The 16,175-nt window shown below is 40.7% G+C and overlaps 3 protein-coding genes across 5 annotated transcripts; all 3 read right to left on the bottom strand.

The window, feature by feature from the left end:
* Window positions 1–166: 166 nt before the first annotated feature.
* On the bottom strand, window positions 167–6,508 carry LOC139613546 (zona pellucida sperm-binding protein 3-like). 3 transcript variants are annotated; one of them, XM_071470290.1, is made up of 8 exons: window positions 5,305–6,508; window positions 3,659–3,774; window positions 3,443–3,546; window positions 2,466–2,640; window positions 2,229–2,334; window positions 1,988–2,076; window positions 1,813–1,886; window positions 167–1,012 (listed from the first exon to the last, which is right to left on the bottom strand). In XM_071470290.1, the coding sequence occupies exons 1-8, from the start codon at window positions 5,803–5,805 to the stop codon at window positions 606–608; spliced, it is 1,572 nt and encodes a 523-aa protein (XP_071326391.1). In that variant the 5' UTR covers window positions 5,806–6,508; the 3' UTR covers window positions 167–605. The 3 variants fall into 3 exon arrangements, with proteins under 3 accessions (XP_071326391.1, XP_071326392.1, XP_071326393.1); XM_071470291.1 differs by having other exon boundaries at window positions 1,988–2,073; XM_071470292.1 differs by having other exon boundaries at window positions 2,466–2,613.
* Window positions 6,509–7,330: 822 nt separating this feature from the next.
* On the bottom strand, window positions 7,331–9,262 carry LOC139613551 (sperm acrosome membrane-associated protein 4-like). Its single transcript, XM_071470303.1, has 3 exons — window positions 8,995–9,262; window positions 7,978–8,097; window positions 7,331–7,829 (listed from the first exon to the last, which is right to left on the bottom strand). Exons 1-3 carry the CDS (start codon window positions 9,044–9,046, stop codon window positions 7,624–7,626), a joined length of 378 nt encoding a protein of 125 aa, XP_071326404.1. The 5' UTR covers window positions 9,047–9,262; the 3' UTR covers window positions 7,331–7,623.
* A 919-nt stretch (window positions 9,263–10,181) lies between these two features.
* On the bottom strand, window positions 10,182–16,096 carry tektl1 (tektin like 1). Its single transcript, XM_071470299.1, has 8 exons — window positions 15,050–16,096; window positions 14,331–14,615; window positions 13,315–13,419; window positions 12,769–12,919; window positions 12,435–12,601; window positions 12,231–12,326; window positions 12,023–12,136; window positions 10,182–10,720 (listed from the first exon to the last, which is right to left on the bottom strand). Exons 1-8 carry the CDS (start codon window positions 15,350–15,352, stop codon window positions 10,493–10,495), a joined length of 1,449 nt encoding a protein of 482 aa, XP_071326400.1. The 5' UTR covers window positions 15,353–16,096; the 3' UTR covers window positions 10,182–10,492.
* Window positions 16,097–16,175: the final 79 nt, after the last annotated feature.

The raw sequence follows: 16,175 nt of genomic DNA, 5'->3' as shown, positions 1-16,175 counted from the left end.
CTTGTACCTGAAAATGGACTCTATTATCATTTACTGATCCTTTAGAGAAACTTGCCCTTTGGAGCTTTCTCTCTTTCTGTTAATTGACAATATTATTCATAAGTTAAGTAAGTTTGTGCTGTGTTTATTCATTTCTTGCAGAGTTAGATGAGAGGACTACCCCTCAAAAATTCGATGTAGGACAGCAGAACAAAACAAACTAAACCGTTAACTGAGCAATGCATGAAAGAACAATTTAAGTGGAGTGCTGTCCTACATCTGAATTTTGATAAAATGATAATGCTAAGCTGAGCTGTAGCTTTATAATGAACAGGTAAGAGAGTCGTGTAGATCTTCTCATCTAACTCTCTGCAAGAAAGAGAATATGCTCTATTCTAAGAATACTGAACTATTTCCTTGAAGAGATGATTGATATAGATAAAATGTGGCAAGTGACAAATAAAGTTAGTACCATAGTTAGTGCCAACCACTTTTGCAAACATGTAATACAAAACTTATCTGCACAAAAAACCTTTACATAGACGTCCAGATTGTTGCTTTTAGCTCATTAGGTTTTGTGTAATGAAGCCACACGTATTGAACTTACCAATGTTGATAAGTCTGATTTATTTGTCAAAATCAAAGATCTCTTCAAATATTCTGTGTGGTCTTGTGACCACTTCTTCCTCCACAGTAGCAGAGCCCTTCACCCGCCTCTCCTCACCTTCCACCTCAACCCACTTCACCCCTCCACCTCCGAAGGGCCACGCCAAGTCCTTCACCGTATTCTCTGCCTTACCCATGGGAGTCACTGCTTTCACTTCAGGCTGTGAAGTCATCCACTCAGTCACCTCTCTGCTCGCCTCCGACTGTGCTGCTGCTCTTGTTGTTGTTGTTGTTGTTGTTGTTGTTGTTGTTGTCGTCGTTGTGGTGGTGGTGGAGGAAACCTTCTTCCTCTTTGGGGTTGTGGTGGGTTTTACTTTAGGCTCTATAGACTCTATTGTCCACGGTCTGCTGCTGATTATCTTGGTTACTGGAAAATGTTGAATTTTTGTTATTAGAATATAATCAGAAATCACTATTACAAAAAGAAACAAATACATAAAAAGATACTCATTCTATAGAAAGCTAAACTAATTGTAGAATAGTATTTTGAGTTCATGAATCATCATCAAGACATAAGCTTTTGGAGGCCAGAATAATGTCTTAAGACTAGAGTAATCACAGCTGCCATCTTCTCCGAAAACAGTTTTGGTATAAAACTGTAAAATTAATTTCTTACATGTAACAGAAAACCATATTTATGTTCACAGTGAGGTCCCACAATGCCACAGCTATATTTTAACTCCATGTCTCAATGTGAGCTTATCATAACAGTAAACAAGTACTATTTGTACAGCGTTTAAAAGATTGTAATTCAACAAAGCAGCATAACAAAGAGACCACATAATGAGATGACAGTGGAGAAATCTTCAAATGAAAAAAGGCCAGTTTACCTTTCGAGGATGACACCAAAGAAAAGCCCAAAGATTGAATTCCTTACTTCTGTACAATGTCTTTGGTGCTGAACTCTAATAAGTCTTTTTAAGACAGATCACATCATCATCCCTGAAACAGCTGGGGTCTAATTTCAGGAAACATTACTCCAGAAGGTGTGAAATGCTGCATTTATATAGAGCTGCCAGTTAACACACCTTTTGTTTTGATGCCCCTGAGTGCAAGTACGGCAGCTGGACTGTGTAAGAGGGATCTATTCACAAACTACACTGTTCAAGGCTTTAAAAGCAATAAGACAAGTTTCATCATGGAAAACTGTGGGAGGCGATGACTCACCTGCGGACGCCGCAGAGCTACAGTTGGAGTCGCAGCATTTGCACACCGAGTCTGATCCATACAGCTCAACCCATCTGAGAAAAACAGTGATGAAGAGCTGATCCCCATCTTATTAACTTTTTATTATTCATTCTTCAATTTTCTTTAAGAAAAAAAAAAAAACAAAACAACTAACCTCCCTGCTTTTGTGTCGTAGTTGCAGGACTTAGCTGTAGGTGAAGGCACAGGACTGCCCACAGACATGGTGCAGTGCATGTAGAGCTGCTACAGGAGATCAAAGTCAAGACTTACCATCGGTCAAATGCTTCATTTAGCACTATGTTTACAAAAAAGTCAGATGGTTTGTAGCAAATAAATTAAGAAAAACGATGTCTATGTCTAAATAACATGAAATAACTTCAAGTATTGTTGCTCACCTTGTTTGTCATTCCCTTGAACAAGAAGGCATCCACAGAGAATCTCACAGCATTGTTTTTGTATGGGATGAATCGAGAGTGATTGTCTTTGCTTTCAACCATACACCTTTATCAGAAGGAAAGAAAAGACAATCACAGCTTATGCTAATTTACTGCCACATTTGTTTCTTTTTGAATAAAAACTGAGTCAGAGTAAATCTTAAGATACTCCATTTGTGTGAGTGAGGTGTTTATTACCCAAAGTTTTTCACAATGGGAAACTTCAGCGCGGAGGTGTGGGACTTCTCGGGTGTCGCATAGCACGAGTGGACGTACAGCCTTTTGTCTTGGGACATGGACGGAGCCTCGGCCTCAAAGAACATGGGCTTTCCAAGCACATACTGATCTGACGGAGAAAGTCTTTCCCACTGAGCTGAGAGAGGGAAGCAGGCAACAAGACCAGCAGCAGCTTCAAGACTCGACCAATACAACATTCATGGAAAGAAATTCAGGTTTTTCCTAAAGTGAAAGAACTTAGACTTGAATTGGTATGACTCTCTCAACGTTGTCAGATGTTTTCAATCTTAATGCAGTTACTAACCTGGTAAATCCAAGGTGATACTGCTAATAATGGTAACAATGAGTCAACAATACCAAATTTAAGCACAATGTGGACATTAATCATTTTGCACCAGGGCTGTGGAACGTCTTAATATGTGATATACAAGATAAGTTTTGTGTTTTAGTACAAGTCAGCAGGGGTTTGTAGGCAACCACATGAAGATGATCTATTATCCAGACTACTGTTGATGCATAAAGAATACACTGCATATTATACAATTTTGTAGTTTTACACCACATTTAGTTCATTTTTATTCATCTTAAAGTGTGAAATGTCTTTCATTCAGTTTTAGAAAGAGTGCTGTCGCCCATAAGGATTTTATTTATTTATTTTTTTATAAATGAAGACAAATCTTGCCATACCATTTGGTAGAGAGGTTTCTTTAAAATTTAGTTTAAAAAATACTTATGTTGTTAGTGGCCAAAAGATAGTAATACTAATAAGAATATTTCCATAATAATACATACTTTTTACATGATGGCACCATTACAAGGGTTAAGGCCATCTATCAATTTTCCAAAAATTATTAACACACCAGCTCATAAATTCTCAAAGTAAGACCTTTTGAGACTATAAATATTCTAACCCCAATAATATCTTTCGTAGGTTTTACCATTTCGTGGAGTCAGAATGAATTTTGCTCTGTTCTTCATTAATTTGAAGATCTTTCGCATCTGAATCTTCGGTGTGTAGCCAATTTTGTAGGAGTACTGGTACCTAAACAGTTAAATACATTATCAGGATTAGAAAAATAACAGTTTTAATATGTGATTTTGATGCTATAAAACTGAAAGAACATGGTGCCGAATGCATCTGAATCCAGTCTCACCTGTTATAATAACATGAAACGGGCAGGTTGAAGGGCACAGCTCGCCTGATGGGTCCTTGGAGCGTTGGTGGATCATATTGTAATATGTTTGAATAGGCCACCTGATTATCACTTATCTGCAAAGAAACAACCAACTAAATCGATTAACTGATTGGTCTACAAAAACATATCACAAAATCCTAGAACCCAAGGTGACTTATGAAAGACACCGTGACCTTATGAAGCACGAGCCCAGAAAAACTTCAGTCATGAGTGAAACAGAAGCTGCAGTGTAAAGTTAAGCTACTAATAAATTAAAAATCACACAACATTCATAAATGTACAGTTGATTCTCTTGAAAGCAATTTTGACTAAACAAAAGGCTTAAATGTCACATATGTTATTCCTGTGCCCAAGGACAGTTAAGGCTGTATCTGTATCACTCTCCTAAAGCTCAAAATCTGAGAATCCTCAAATCAGGCTTCTCCATAGACAACACATGGGGCAGTGACTTTGTGAAGTACCAGAGGATGTGTACTCCATTGAAATGTTGATTAAATGTCATATGTGACAAATGAAATGGTGAAATGCAGAAATTGCAGTATTTTTTAATTGAAGCCCCTACATTTAGAGGTATTGAGTGCAAATGACGAACTAATGAAGCGTAAAAACATTCTCTTACTGGCTTGCAAATGTCATTCTCAAAAAAACATCAAAGTCAAAGGCTTGTTTTCATCAGGCTGTTTAAGTTGAGTTATATAGCTGAAATTACTTTAAGCCAAAGGGGGTTGCAAGTTACCTTGCTAACCCGGTAATCTAGCTTTGTAGTACACCCCCTAACAGGTCTCTTCCAGGTAAAGTTAAAGATTTCAAACGCTCATTTTGGTGAACGAAATTACACAAGCATTTACACACGCAAACATTTATGGTCGTACAACATCACAGCCTAATTCATAGTTTTAGAGACAACAATGAATGGGGTGACATCACATTTTAATGTTCTCCTCTCTTTGGTTTCTAACTCTAGGGGAGACTGTGGCATGATCACAGATAAATTGAGCTGATTTGTTGTAAAGTTGAGGTTTATCAAATTGCTCCCAGGGCTCTGTTATTCCACAATTCGTCATTATCAAAAAGTCTGTGAGGCCTGTTTGATTTAATAATTGATTGATGGGTCAGTGAAAATATCAGAAAATAGTGGAAAATGCTAATCACTATTCCCTGAAACCTAAGTGAACATATCAAAAAAAAAAAAAAAAAATCTCTTATAATAGATAGGTTAGCCATCATAGAAAACTGAGAAAACTAGCAAACACCCACAGTAAAATTCTGCCATTTTGCTTAAAAATGACTTCAGTGCTAATTTATTATCTACATTTTTGGCCAGTTAATTTTTTGTCAATTAATCAGCTGATCTTTTCAGGTCTAGAGTAATGGTTGGTTCCTGGAGTAATTATGAAGCTAATTATGAAGCTATGTTTTGTGGGGCTCAACAGGACCCAAACAACACATTTTTGCCCCAAGACTTTGTAAGTTGACAGCCATGCTCATGGTGGCAGTAGAAGAAAAGTCATATCACGGAAGTCAGTGCAATTCATCCTCTGGGAACCATGAATGTCTGTGAGCCAGTATATCTGATAGATGTTGAGATATTTGTGTAAACTCACCGTCCGTTTGGTTCCACACATGTCGAAGTCATATTCAAAGTAAAGATAATCCTTTGTAGATTTACTGGCTTGGCATGTCCCCAGTCTGAGCTGAGTGTGTGGTTTACCGGTGCCTAACATGCTCCTCTGCACCTGCACATGCATTTTGTTCAGCTTGCACTTCGTCCTCACGGGATCTTCCGCCACAGTGGACGGACTGGTGCTGATCCTCCGAACCGGGATGAGGATCTCCCGGACGGGCTCAGGTAAGGGCTCCTGCCCGGTGCCTCTGGCTGGAGAGAAATGCTCCTTCTCCACCAGCGGCAGGCTTGAATCCACAAACATGGGGAGATGGAGGAATGGCGGCGGCAGAGTCTGTGTTTCTCTCCGGGAAACTTTTGTCATCACCCGGGTTGTTTGATTTAAACCCTCCAGCTTCTGCTGGTGGCCCCCACTGATGGGGGCCACCAGCAGAAAAATAACAAACGTTGAAAAGTAAGCCATATGACACATTTTACACATTTTTTTTTAGTAAAGCAAAGGATATAACCACTTCGTGAGCTTTAGTTTGGGCCACATTAACAGCACCTGGTGAACAGTGCTGCCAGACTGACCCAGAGCCTAGAACCCGCCCAACCGTGGCTGATTTCCACCTGTGATCTTCTGTAGACCACTACAATTAGAGCCCAGTTTTAACCTGTATTTGATTATATTTTGGAAAGTTTAGTACGCCGAATTAGCTACTGGTAGTATCTGTTTGCTATTTACCATCGAGTGTATTAGTAACTATTAATAAATTACTTTGACAATGAAGAAAAATTAAAAACGTGATGATTGCGAAGCAAGTTCTGGAGACACAATGAGCTCCTTTTTTCTGAGCGGGTTAGAGGACATTTATTCGATGATATCCTCGAAAACTGTGAGTCACACTGATTCTAAAAATATTTGTATCATGTCTGTTTAGATATAACAAGGGCATTATGAGGTTTTAACCTTAATTGCTCCTGTGAACAGTTGGTGGTGTTGATAATTGGAGCAAACAATAGCTAACTAACACCGTCCCTTTCACTCCACAGCATCTTTGCCCCAGGTCTCCCCCCCACACACCCCCTCTTGATAGGTTGAAACCGCCCTAATGATACAAAAAGTTGCCCAAATTATGACAACCCAGCCAAATCACTTTTACCCGGAATATGAGCCAAATTAAATGGCACCACTGGTGAAAGGACAGCAGACGGAAACAAGCACCACTAACTAGTCATCTCATGTCCAACAACTTGATGGCACAACTTGTTCTGCATTTAACAGGTGTATTTATCCCAGTTTAATGAGGAAAACACCAGAGTCTGTTGCGATTTTACTGTATAGACCATTTTCACCCATTTCATCTCAAGAAAAGCACAAGCGGAACTAATAACATCAATAATGGCTCCTTTCCATTCAGGTGTGTCAACTTCAGGACCCTAGTGTATGATCACTGACAGAGCTATAGACTATAAAGATATTTACATCTATATGATTTATTTTATATATTTATTCATCCTTATATACAACATAAAGGCAGGGTCAGCTGGAACATTTAATGTAACAGCGCTAGAATTAATGTTATTAGTAACACAGATCATTAATAAACATTACTTTTATTTTGTACACTACAAATATTCTTTGCACTTTGGCATGTGTTCAATCTCATCTGGCATCAAGCTCCCAAGGAACTGTCTTTAAAGCCTGTGCTGATGGAAGCACCATCTGTAATATACAGGTCAGGTCAGGTGGAGGTTCTCGAGCAAAGCTTTTACTCTGGCCATGTAGAGGGTCTCAGTTATACCTCATCCACCACATGGCTTCAAGTGATACTGTTTTGCTAGGGCTGCAATGATAAGTCACTTAATCAATTATTCGTTGATCAACTCTTTTGACAGTCGATGTATTGTTTCAGCCACTTTTCAAGCAAAAGTGTCAAACATTTGCTGGTTTTAGTTTTTACATTTTTCATGCCCTATGAGACAAACTTGTGATTTGGGCCTGTGTAAATGATGTTGACTGATAAGAGGATAGAGGCAGTTTATTTTACCACAGTTAAACAGAAGTTACACTCCACTCTCCCCTCTTAAAAACACCTCTGCAACCAGAGAGCAATGTCTTTCGATGTTAGCAATAGTCAGAAAAAATATTGTTTTTCCATCTCACACTCATGGTGAAGCAAACTGTGGTTTAGCACAGATTAGTGCGCATTTACTTAAAGGAAACTGAGTACAATGTCAGCCTATTAGAGGGCAGAAAAGGCACCTCATGCATGTCAAACTAGTTCTCTTTCACATTGCTTTAATATTTTTCTATTCACCAAACTGAGTATGAAATGAGTAGTGTGAGTAATGTGCCAGTCCAGTAGGGGGCAGCAGGTGTTGCAGCACCGTTGCACAGGTGTGTGTTGCAGCATTCATTGGTGAAGGTGAAGTTCAGTCCCAGGGCATATTTTTCACCTGTGACTCCACACAGGGCGGGCAGGACACAGCTCTTCTCATACAACACCACACGGAAGTCTCCTGAAAGTTCATTAGAAACATCAGTTTAGGAGTGACGCATACAAACTAAAACCACACTGACACGTCTCCTTCTATAGTGGCCTTTTTCAGTTCTTTTTCTCAGTTTTGATTCATTTAAATTTTGCTCGGTGACTTGAGGCGCACTCACCTTTCTTGCCCACAGCTCTGCTGGACAGACAGAGCTGCCCGGGTGGACACTTCAGAGGAAATCTGATGCAGTCCAGAGGTGAGATGGTGGGGAACACACAGGTGTAACAGAAGAGGGGAACTGCAGGACAGATGTGTTGATTAAAACCAAAAAATGATTTTTAATAGTTTAGTCTTGCAGAGGATGGTGAGTGATGTAGTACTTATAATCCAAAACATGATGAAAAGGACAAAGCCTGTACCATCCATTGCTCTGAATTTAAAAACAACTGTGAATATTTTGAATTTGATGAGCCCAAAAAATTATTTGCTATTGTATAATTATTATGAAAGTGAAATAATGAATAAGCTGAAATTTATGTAACACAGAGCGTTGTTGTGGATACAAAAGGTGATACATTGGCAACTATTTGATATTGATGAATCGTTCAGGTAATTTTTCAAACTAAAATGTCAGAAACTTGCATTGTTTTCTCAAATGTGAGGATTTTCTGGTTTATGTCATCTTACATTATAGTAAATTGAATATCTCAGGGCAGTGGTTCTGAAATGTTTTCACATCAAGGACCCATTAACTGACACAAATTAGACTATGGACCACAATTTACGTGTTTAATTATGAAAAAAAGTGTTTAAAACCCATGACCAAAATAGTCAAACACTCACACTGTCATTGTGTTACTTATGGTTGGAATTATAGTGAAAAACTAAAAATGATTTCTCTTTTTGCCGGGGATTTCTAAGAATCTCGTCAAGGACCCCTGGGGGTCCCCGGACCCCACAATGAGAATCACTGTTATAGGGTTTTTGACTGATAGTCAGACAAAACAAGACATTTTAAGATGTTGCCTTCGCCTCATGGAATGGAATAATTGGCAGATTAATCAAAAAAATCTTCTAATATTAGCTGTTGCTGCAAAACCCAAAGTGTTTCTCTTGGCAATAGCATGCATCTTCTGTACACTCATACACACAAATGAACACATAAACACACACACACACAGTTTTGTTCACTTACCCACAGCTGGGAGTAAACAAAGGAAGAGCAGAGGACAAACCAGCTTCAACATTACTGACTGTTTCTGTCTCACAGGAGGAAAATAACTCTGACGACTCGATTCCTCAGCTCTTAACGTCGTCTCTTTCTCGTTATTATCTAGAAGAAACCAGCTGTCTTCATCTTGAACACAATAAACCTGTGAAAGTCTTGTTTTTATCGTCAGTTTCCAGCCAGCTTTATCCAGGCTTTGTTAGCTTCCTCATGCGGCTCAGCTGCAGAGATCTGAAGCTAAATCTTCTCTGGCTTCTCTAGATTTTCTCTCAATTAACTCCAGGAATCTCCACACCCAACACTTATGATTCAATAAGGCTGTTAGCCTCCCGGTGACGGCCATGATCTATTCAGTGCTGCCTGGGCTGCAGAGAATAGCCCCATTCAGATTTAAGAGAATCAACAGGGCTTTGTAAGGAAACTATACTCTAGTTTAAAATCAATAAACAGTTTGTCTTTTTATGTCTTATGTCATGTTATTTTGAACAGTGACAAGACACATGGCCTGTACTAAGGTAAAATAGGGCAGGTTTATTAAATCATGTCTTAACTCCTAATGAAAGACGTTGAGTTTGGTGGGAGGGCTGTCAAGTGACCTGCAGTCCCATGACTAGACAGCTGCGTAAGAGGTAGGGACAGTGCCATGTCTTTTTACTTTATGGAAAAGATCTTGAATACACAGGTCTTTTATAGCTTGGTACACAGAAAAAAGCAGCTTGTTGGTTTATATCTTAAAATAAACTCTAATACCTTAGTTTAATAAGGAAATTAATAGTTTTCAGCTAGGAATCTGGTAATATTGTAAGTTAAGATAATCATATTAGACACCACTTCATATCTATCCACTCTTTGTTTCTGTTTATATTTTTCAGCCATACAAAAGGCCCTTGTTCCTACCATGGTCATGTTTTAATTAGAACACAATGAAATTGCTTCAGTAAATAAATCTTGGCATTTATTTTAACACTGAAAAACTCGGCTGGGGTCAGTCCTATATAAATCCAGGCCATTAAAGGTGATTTTCTAATACTTGACTGCGCTCGTCGAAGCTTTATTGAGTTACCGTAGACACATTTTTTTGGCCTTTCTTTCTGACCAAGAAGTGTGAGGTTTTCAACAGAAGAGTCCTTAACATTGTTTTTGAACTTGTAACATTTTGTTTTAACTTTTATTAAATTTCAGTGTTGATGTTACTGCACAAAGGGACAAAAACAGAAAATTTCCAAATGACCATTCTGGGAATTGAAACAGGAAAGGGTCCTGCCTAAACTGTTCCAAAGCTAGATCTAAAGGGCCTAGCTCAAGACCAAAGGAATAAATGACCATGCGTGTCTTTATACTTTTGGCCACCTTTATCCGATTCAGTCCCTCATGAACCAGAACTTTTTGCACACAGCTTCTTTCAATTCTCACACACATTAAATTTACACTATCATCTCTCTTTACTTGCACACTCCCTGCAGCTCTACTCAACACAAGACAAGGGGAGTTGGCCTCTGGATGCCCCCTGCTGGAGGGAAGAAGGCATGGCTCGCTTGTCGACCTGCTGACGCCTCATGCGGACGACGCCTGTGTCCACCCGGGCTGCTGCTCTCTTGCCGTGCATGTCATCCAGCAGCTGCAGACAGGCACGCTGCAGCCTGGCCAGCTCAGCCTCAGAGGACATTAGACCTTGCTTCAGCACTGCACTGCCCTGAGATACAAACAGGAAACACATTTAGCCTGATTTCTGATTCAGTGTTAAACCACTGAATGCTTTTTTTTTTAAAGATATGGTGTGAACTTCTGCCAATAAGTACACAGCATACATGCTTATATTATTTGAATGTGAAGATGTTCTGGATTAGAGTTTGTTTGTCTAGTCTTTATTTTCACGCATGAAGAGAGAAGTTCCCACTGTCTAATATATGAAAGGAAACTTTTCTTAGATATACCTCTCTAGCTAAGATGCAATGGAAGGATGGCCTTATATATGATTTATTTTTAGGTGTCTTCTTTATCTGCAGCCACTAACAGCTCTTATGAATGTGTTGTGGTATCAAGAGACAAGTCCCAGTTTAGGTTTGTTTTAGATTAGTCATGCAGATTGTTGTCTGCAGTAGTGTGAGAGCAAGCTAACAGTGCAAAGGTTTATATGTCAACTGACCCAACAGTAGCAGTGTTTTCAAACTGTCCAATAAAGCATACTTTATTATGCTTAGTAAATAATTGATTTGTCTATTAACTTTATAGATCAGTAATAAATCACTCAACAGATTATAAAGTTGGTAGATTATATAATAAACTGGGCTGATGTTTTAAACTATTACTGGGTCAAACAGCTCTATAATGTAAAAGGTGTTGCCAGCAGTGACAAACCTGCAGAGAATTATCACCCAGCTCTGCAGCTCCCTTCAGCTGTGTTTGGTTCTTTAGTGTCTTTTAATGCATTGTTTCAGTTTCATGGCCTGCAGCTGTACTGTTTTGGATTAGTCCCACCACTCTCATCAGTATCATTTTCAGCTGCTCTTTTCTTTGGAAAAAGCTTTGACTGCAGCATTAAGCAGCAGACAGGCTAAATTAGCAGCTGGTGAAGTTAGTGAAGAGTTTCCTCAGAAGCTGGTAGAGACCAAAAACAGAGCTATAAAAGTCACTAGTGTTGCTCCATACCTGCTGCTGGTTGGGTAAATAAGCAACCATTTGCTAACACATTCATCTTATCAACTTTGTATATAAGTCTTGTCATTATAGCTTCTCACGATGCCCCCTAGTGGCCACAAAAACAGAAGTTTGTCGAACTATTGGGGGTTCTTCCTCATTTATTTAGTCATACCAGAGGAGGATGGACACCAGCCAGTGGTTTATAAAGCATCAATAATTGATTTATAAAGAACTAATAAAGCCATTAGTGAGAAAAGCAGAGCCCCTTACTTAAGTTTGAAGAAGGTGGTCGCCAAATTTCTGCCACTGTCATTTATGAGTATATTTGATTATATTTTTTGGAAGAAGTCAACACCTGTATGAGATGAGCAGCCTCAGGTAACTGTGTGCCCGGGTGTCTCTGATAAACCTGCACCAGAGGCCTGTTGAGTTTCTCTCTGGACAGTATATCACCACTGTACTCTGGACCCTGTTAACAGAATAACACAGGGCATCATCACCTTGTGGACAGTGTCACTGAATTGCAAAAACAGTCACTGATCTCGTTCCACATTCAGGCCAACCTGTGCTCTGCCGTGGCTGTGACGGATACAGTTTATTTCCCTCTGCTTGCGAAACATGGCCTGCCTGGTGGCAGCAGACATCACAGTCAGGTTTTGCTGTAAAAGACAGAATGAAATGAAAGCTACTATCCTGATTTCCAAATGATGTCAGAGTATTTCTGTACCGCATGCAGATGTTTAACATGATGCTGTGTTTGTGCACACCTGCAGACTGATCGTCTCTGCGATTTTCTTCACCAGGCCATCGTTGACGGTACGGTGAGCAGCTTTCTGTCTGGCGATGGCGCTGGTGAGCATCTGCGTGATGTTTCCCCTCAGTTGCTGTGACTGGTTGACTGTCAAAGTGGACGACTCTAAAACCTGTTTACACTCTGCAGGACAAACAAGAGATTTAAAAAAATATCTTTTTTGTTTAAGCAAGCCATGGTGGTGCTGTTTTACTTTCTAAAATCAAACAGTTTTATGTCCGAGTACTCCGGTACTGGATGAGTACTGGAGAACTGGATGGTGTGTAAGTGATGTTCTGTCCTGGGTACACCTGGTGTAAAGGGGCTGATCGGGTCTGTTTTGGTGAAGGTCTGAGCACTGTTGCTGTGTCCTCCAGCAGAGCCGCTGTGCGGCAGCAGCTCCAGGACACGAGCCCTCTCACTGGCACAGTCCAGCAGCCGTCTGCTGCTCTGACCCAGGGCCTGGAAGAGACAGATGAGGGACTAAAGTCACATCAGAGCTGTAACTAACCATTATTACCATGACTGATTAATGTGCACATTATTTCCCCAGTTTATTTCTTTAATTTGATCTCTGTTCAAAATTGGAAACTTAATAAACTTAACAATAATTGTTTTCTTAAATTTGAAGAAAAAACGGTCATCTAGTCTGCCAAAATATTTCCAAGTAATGTTTTCATTAGTCACGCTACTGGATGGCTTCAGCAGTATTGTTTGTCTTCCATTAGTCACTAAACCACATGGAAGGTCAGGTGGAATTGGAGAGAACACAAAGAAAGAGAGACAGAGTGGGGGGAAGGAGCTCTAAAAGAAAACCAGTCAGCTGATGAAGATAGAACAGTAACACTGTAAATCACCTGTAGCTGGTTGAGTGTGTTTCTCAGTGCTCCCTCCAGATCTTGTTTCAACTCGGCCAGCTCTCTTCTCTCACACAACAGCAAGTAATCAGCACCATCTCTCCCCTGCAACACATCAGACCTGTCAGCGAACACATCCTCTCCTCGCAAATTCAGTTCACAACCCTGAACTCAATGAATTAATCCTCAGCCTGTATCACTTACATATCTGGTGTTGCATTAGGCTGTAATGGCTGTGAAAGCGTAGCTTAGGTATTTCTCAGTTATTATTGAAAGGATTTTAAAATGATTTGATATTGTACTTTGAATAATAATGTTAGAGGATGTTAGAGTAAATATTCGCAGAATTGTCAGTTTCTTTTTTCCACAGTTAAATATAAAAAGTCCAAACTAGAAGTGGTTGAGACTGAAAGTTTTGGTCCGACTCAAGCACAACATGATCTCTGTGGAGAAATTCTCTCTTTGGTGTTTCTTCTCTACGTGAAGGTCAGAAAGAAACAAAACAGTAGCCCTAAAGTGATAAATGTATATATAAATAAATATATAAATTAAATATTTTCCTCGTGGTTCATCAGGTTATATGACTGTATGTATCACACCATGGCCCAAAGAACAGAGCACAGGGGGGCGTGTAAGGATGGACTGATGGGGCCTACCAGGGTCAGGAAGAGCCTCTGTTTAAAGTGAATAGTAACATGCTTTATTGGAAAGTCAATCAAACGACCTCAAAGAGACACTAAATGAAAACAAAGAGCATCTCTCTCAGTCTGAGGGTCTTGCTTCTGTACAGGAGGGGTAGGGGACCTTTTACATGTCTGTGCCCAGGGGCCTGTTGTCTCATCATCTGCCCATGTGTGGAGAGCATCCTGATAAGAGCACTGTCACATACAGGGGACAAAGAAATCGCTAGCTATAATCTATAGCTGCACCAAAGTGGATACAAGACTCACTGGCTGTTTATGGTGTGGATTTGCTGCTCTGTTAAAACTGTGAACAGCCAAGTTGTGTAAGCTTACCGTCTCAGCGGTAGATGGCCTCCTGGTCCTCCCCTCCGAGCTTCTCCTGTTGACGGTCAGATCGATCCTGAGGCTGCGCAGCATCCTCTCCAGGTGGCCCCTCTCCCTCTCCAGCTTGATCCCCTCCTGGGTCACCCTGCCGGCCTGCCTGCGCAGCTGACCCTCCACCTCCCGCACCCTCCGCATGTACTCCCCGGCCACGGCGGTGCTGGCCCCAGCGCACTGCTCACGTAAGCTGGTAGGTGGAAATGGGGCCAGAGACGTCCTCTGGGACCCACTGGGAAACTTGAGAGGAAGGTTAAATTGCTATTTCCAAATTTAAAAACATTGGGGATAGTACAATTTTGAGGCACTTGCACTTCACTTGAGTTTCTCCTTTTTAATGCAACTTTATGCTCCTGCTCCTCTACATTTCAGAGGGAAATACAGTACTTTTTGGACACTAAATGTATTCAACAGCTTTAGTTATTAGTTATTTTCGAGATCATGAATATAATTGATATAAAAAATACAGGCTATTATGTATGTTCTGCATAGAACTACTTTGTATAATGAATAATATATTTTTAAAGCCTATACTTACACTATAAATACAGTTTACTGATGCTTATGTACTTGTAAGAGAGTAAATGTACTGTACCACTGTGTTTTTATGTCACTTATCATTAACATTGTCACTTGTCATTGACTCTGAAGGCTGCAGCCTGTATTTTTCTCACCGTCGCCCCTGCGGTCTGGGGCCTCAGCATCTTATTTTTGCAGATGCAGTCACGACCCTCTCCGCATTCCTCCTCTGTCACCTCCTCCTCGGTTGTTTCCGCTGTGCCGCCTGAGCGCTTTGGTGTGAAACCGGCGGCGGCGCTGCTGCTGCTGCTGCTCCGGGTCCGGCTGCGAGTCGCCGGCCGCCCTGCCCGCGTCTGCCGCACCAGGCGCTCCGCCCGCTGGATGGAGCGGACCGTCCCATCGCGCCAGGACAGCGGTCCGATGGTGACAGAACCGAGGGGAACCGACTGGACCTGCATTCCTTGACATGTAATCTCCTCCTAAAACGTGTTAACTATCAGCTGTTATCTGTCTGAATTAGATAAATCCTTTCTAGGGAGTATTGTTCGTCCACTGTGAAGCATCCAGGATGAAAACTTTGTACGAACTGTTGGTGTCAGCTCCATGGCAACAGTCCCTGAAGTAACCGGAAACTCAAAGCTGTTCGGTGATTGGACAGTAGGGGGCACCGTCATTCATCCGTTTGTGTCCCTATGTGGTCTTTGTGGTCGTTTTGTGTCTCTTTGTTGTTGTTTTGAGTTCCTTCGCGGTCGTTTTGAGTCTTAGAAGTCGGTACGGGCCTGTTTCAGTGACATTTTGCAGGTGAAGCGTAGGTTTGTTCAGTAATTCATTCATGGATACAAGCCCCTGTACGTAAGGGACACGTTAACTACATCTCCCAAGATGCATTTTGGCAAGAAGCGGCCAATCATGGAGCTTAAAATCCTGTCGGTGGCGCTAACGGCTAAAAAAGCTAACGACACAACCTGCAGTTTAAAACAATTTCTACTTTAACAATTACTGTTGTTAATTCCGGGGGAATTCAGCAACTATGACGCCGTGTTGTTTTGCAAAATTCAAACACAAACTGTTTTGAATTTGGTGCCACTGTGATTTTATATTCTGACTGGCTTCTTCTCCACGGCAACGGCCGCAGAGGGTCATGGGTATTGGAGTATACCACCACGTCAAAAATGATGGGCAAAACATGAGTCCTCAGAAACGACATAATTAGAAGTGGTGGTCATAACATAAATCCTACTCACGTAAAACCGAAGATATCGTTAGAAGAAACATTTGAAG

The sequence above is a fragment of the Trachinotus anak genome, unplaced genomic scaffold (assembly GCF_046630095.1).
Source record: "Trachinotus anak isolate AG129_WGS33_773 ecotype Australia unplaced genomic scaffold, CSIRO_AGI_Tana_v1 ptg000032l, whole genome shotgun sequence".
In the NCBI taxonomy this organism is placed as follows: domain Eukaryota; kingdom Metazoa; phylum Chordata; class Actinopteri; order Carangiformes; family Carangidae; genus Trachinotus; species Trachinotus anak.
This window is presented reverse-complemented; position numbering and strand designations above follow the sequence as displayed.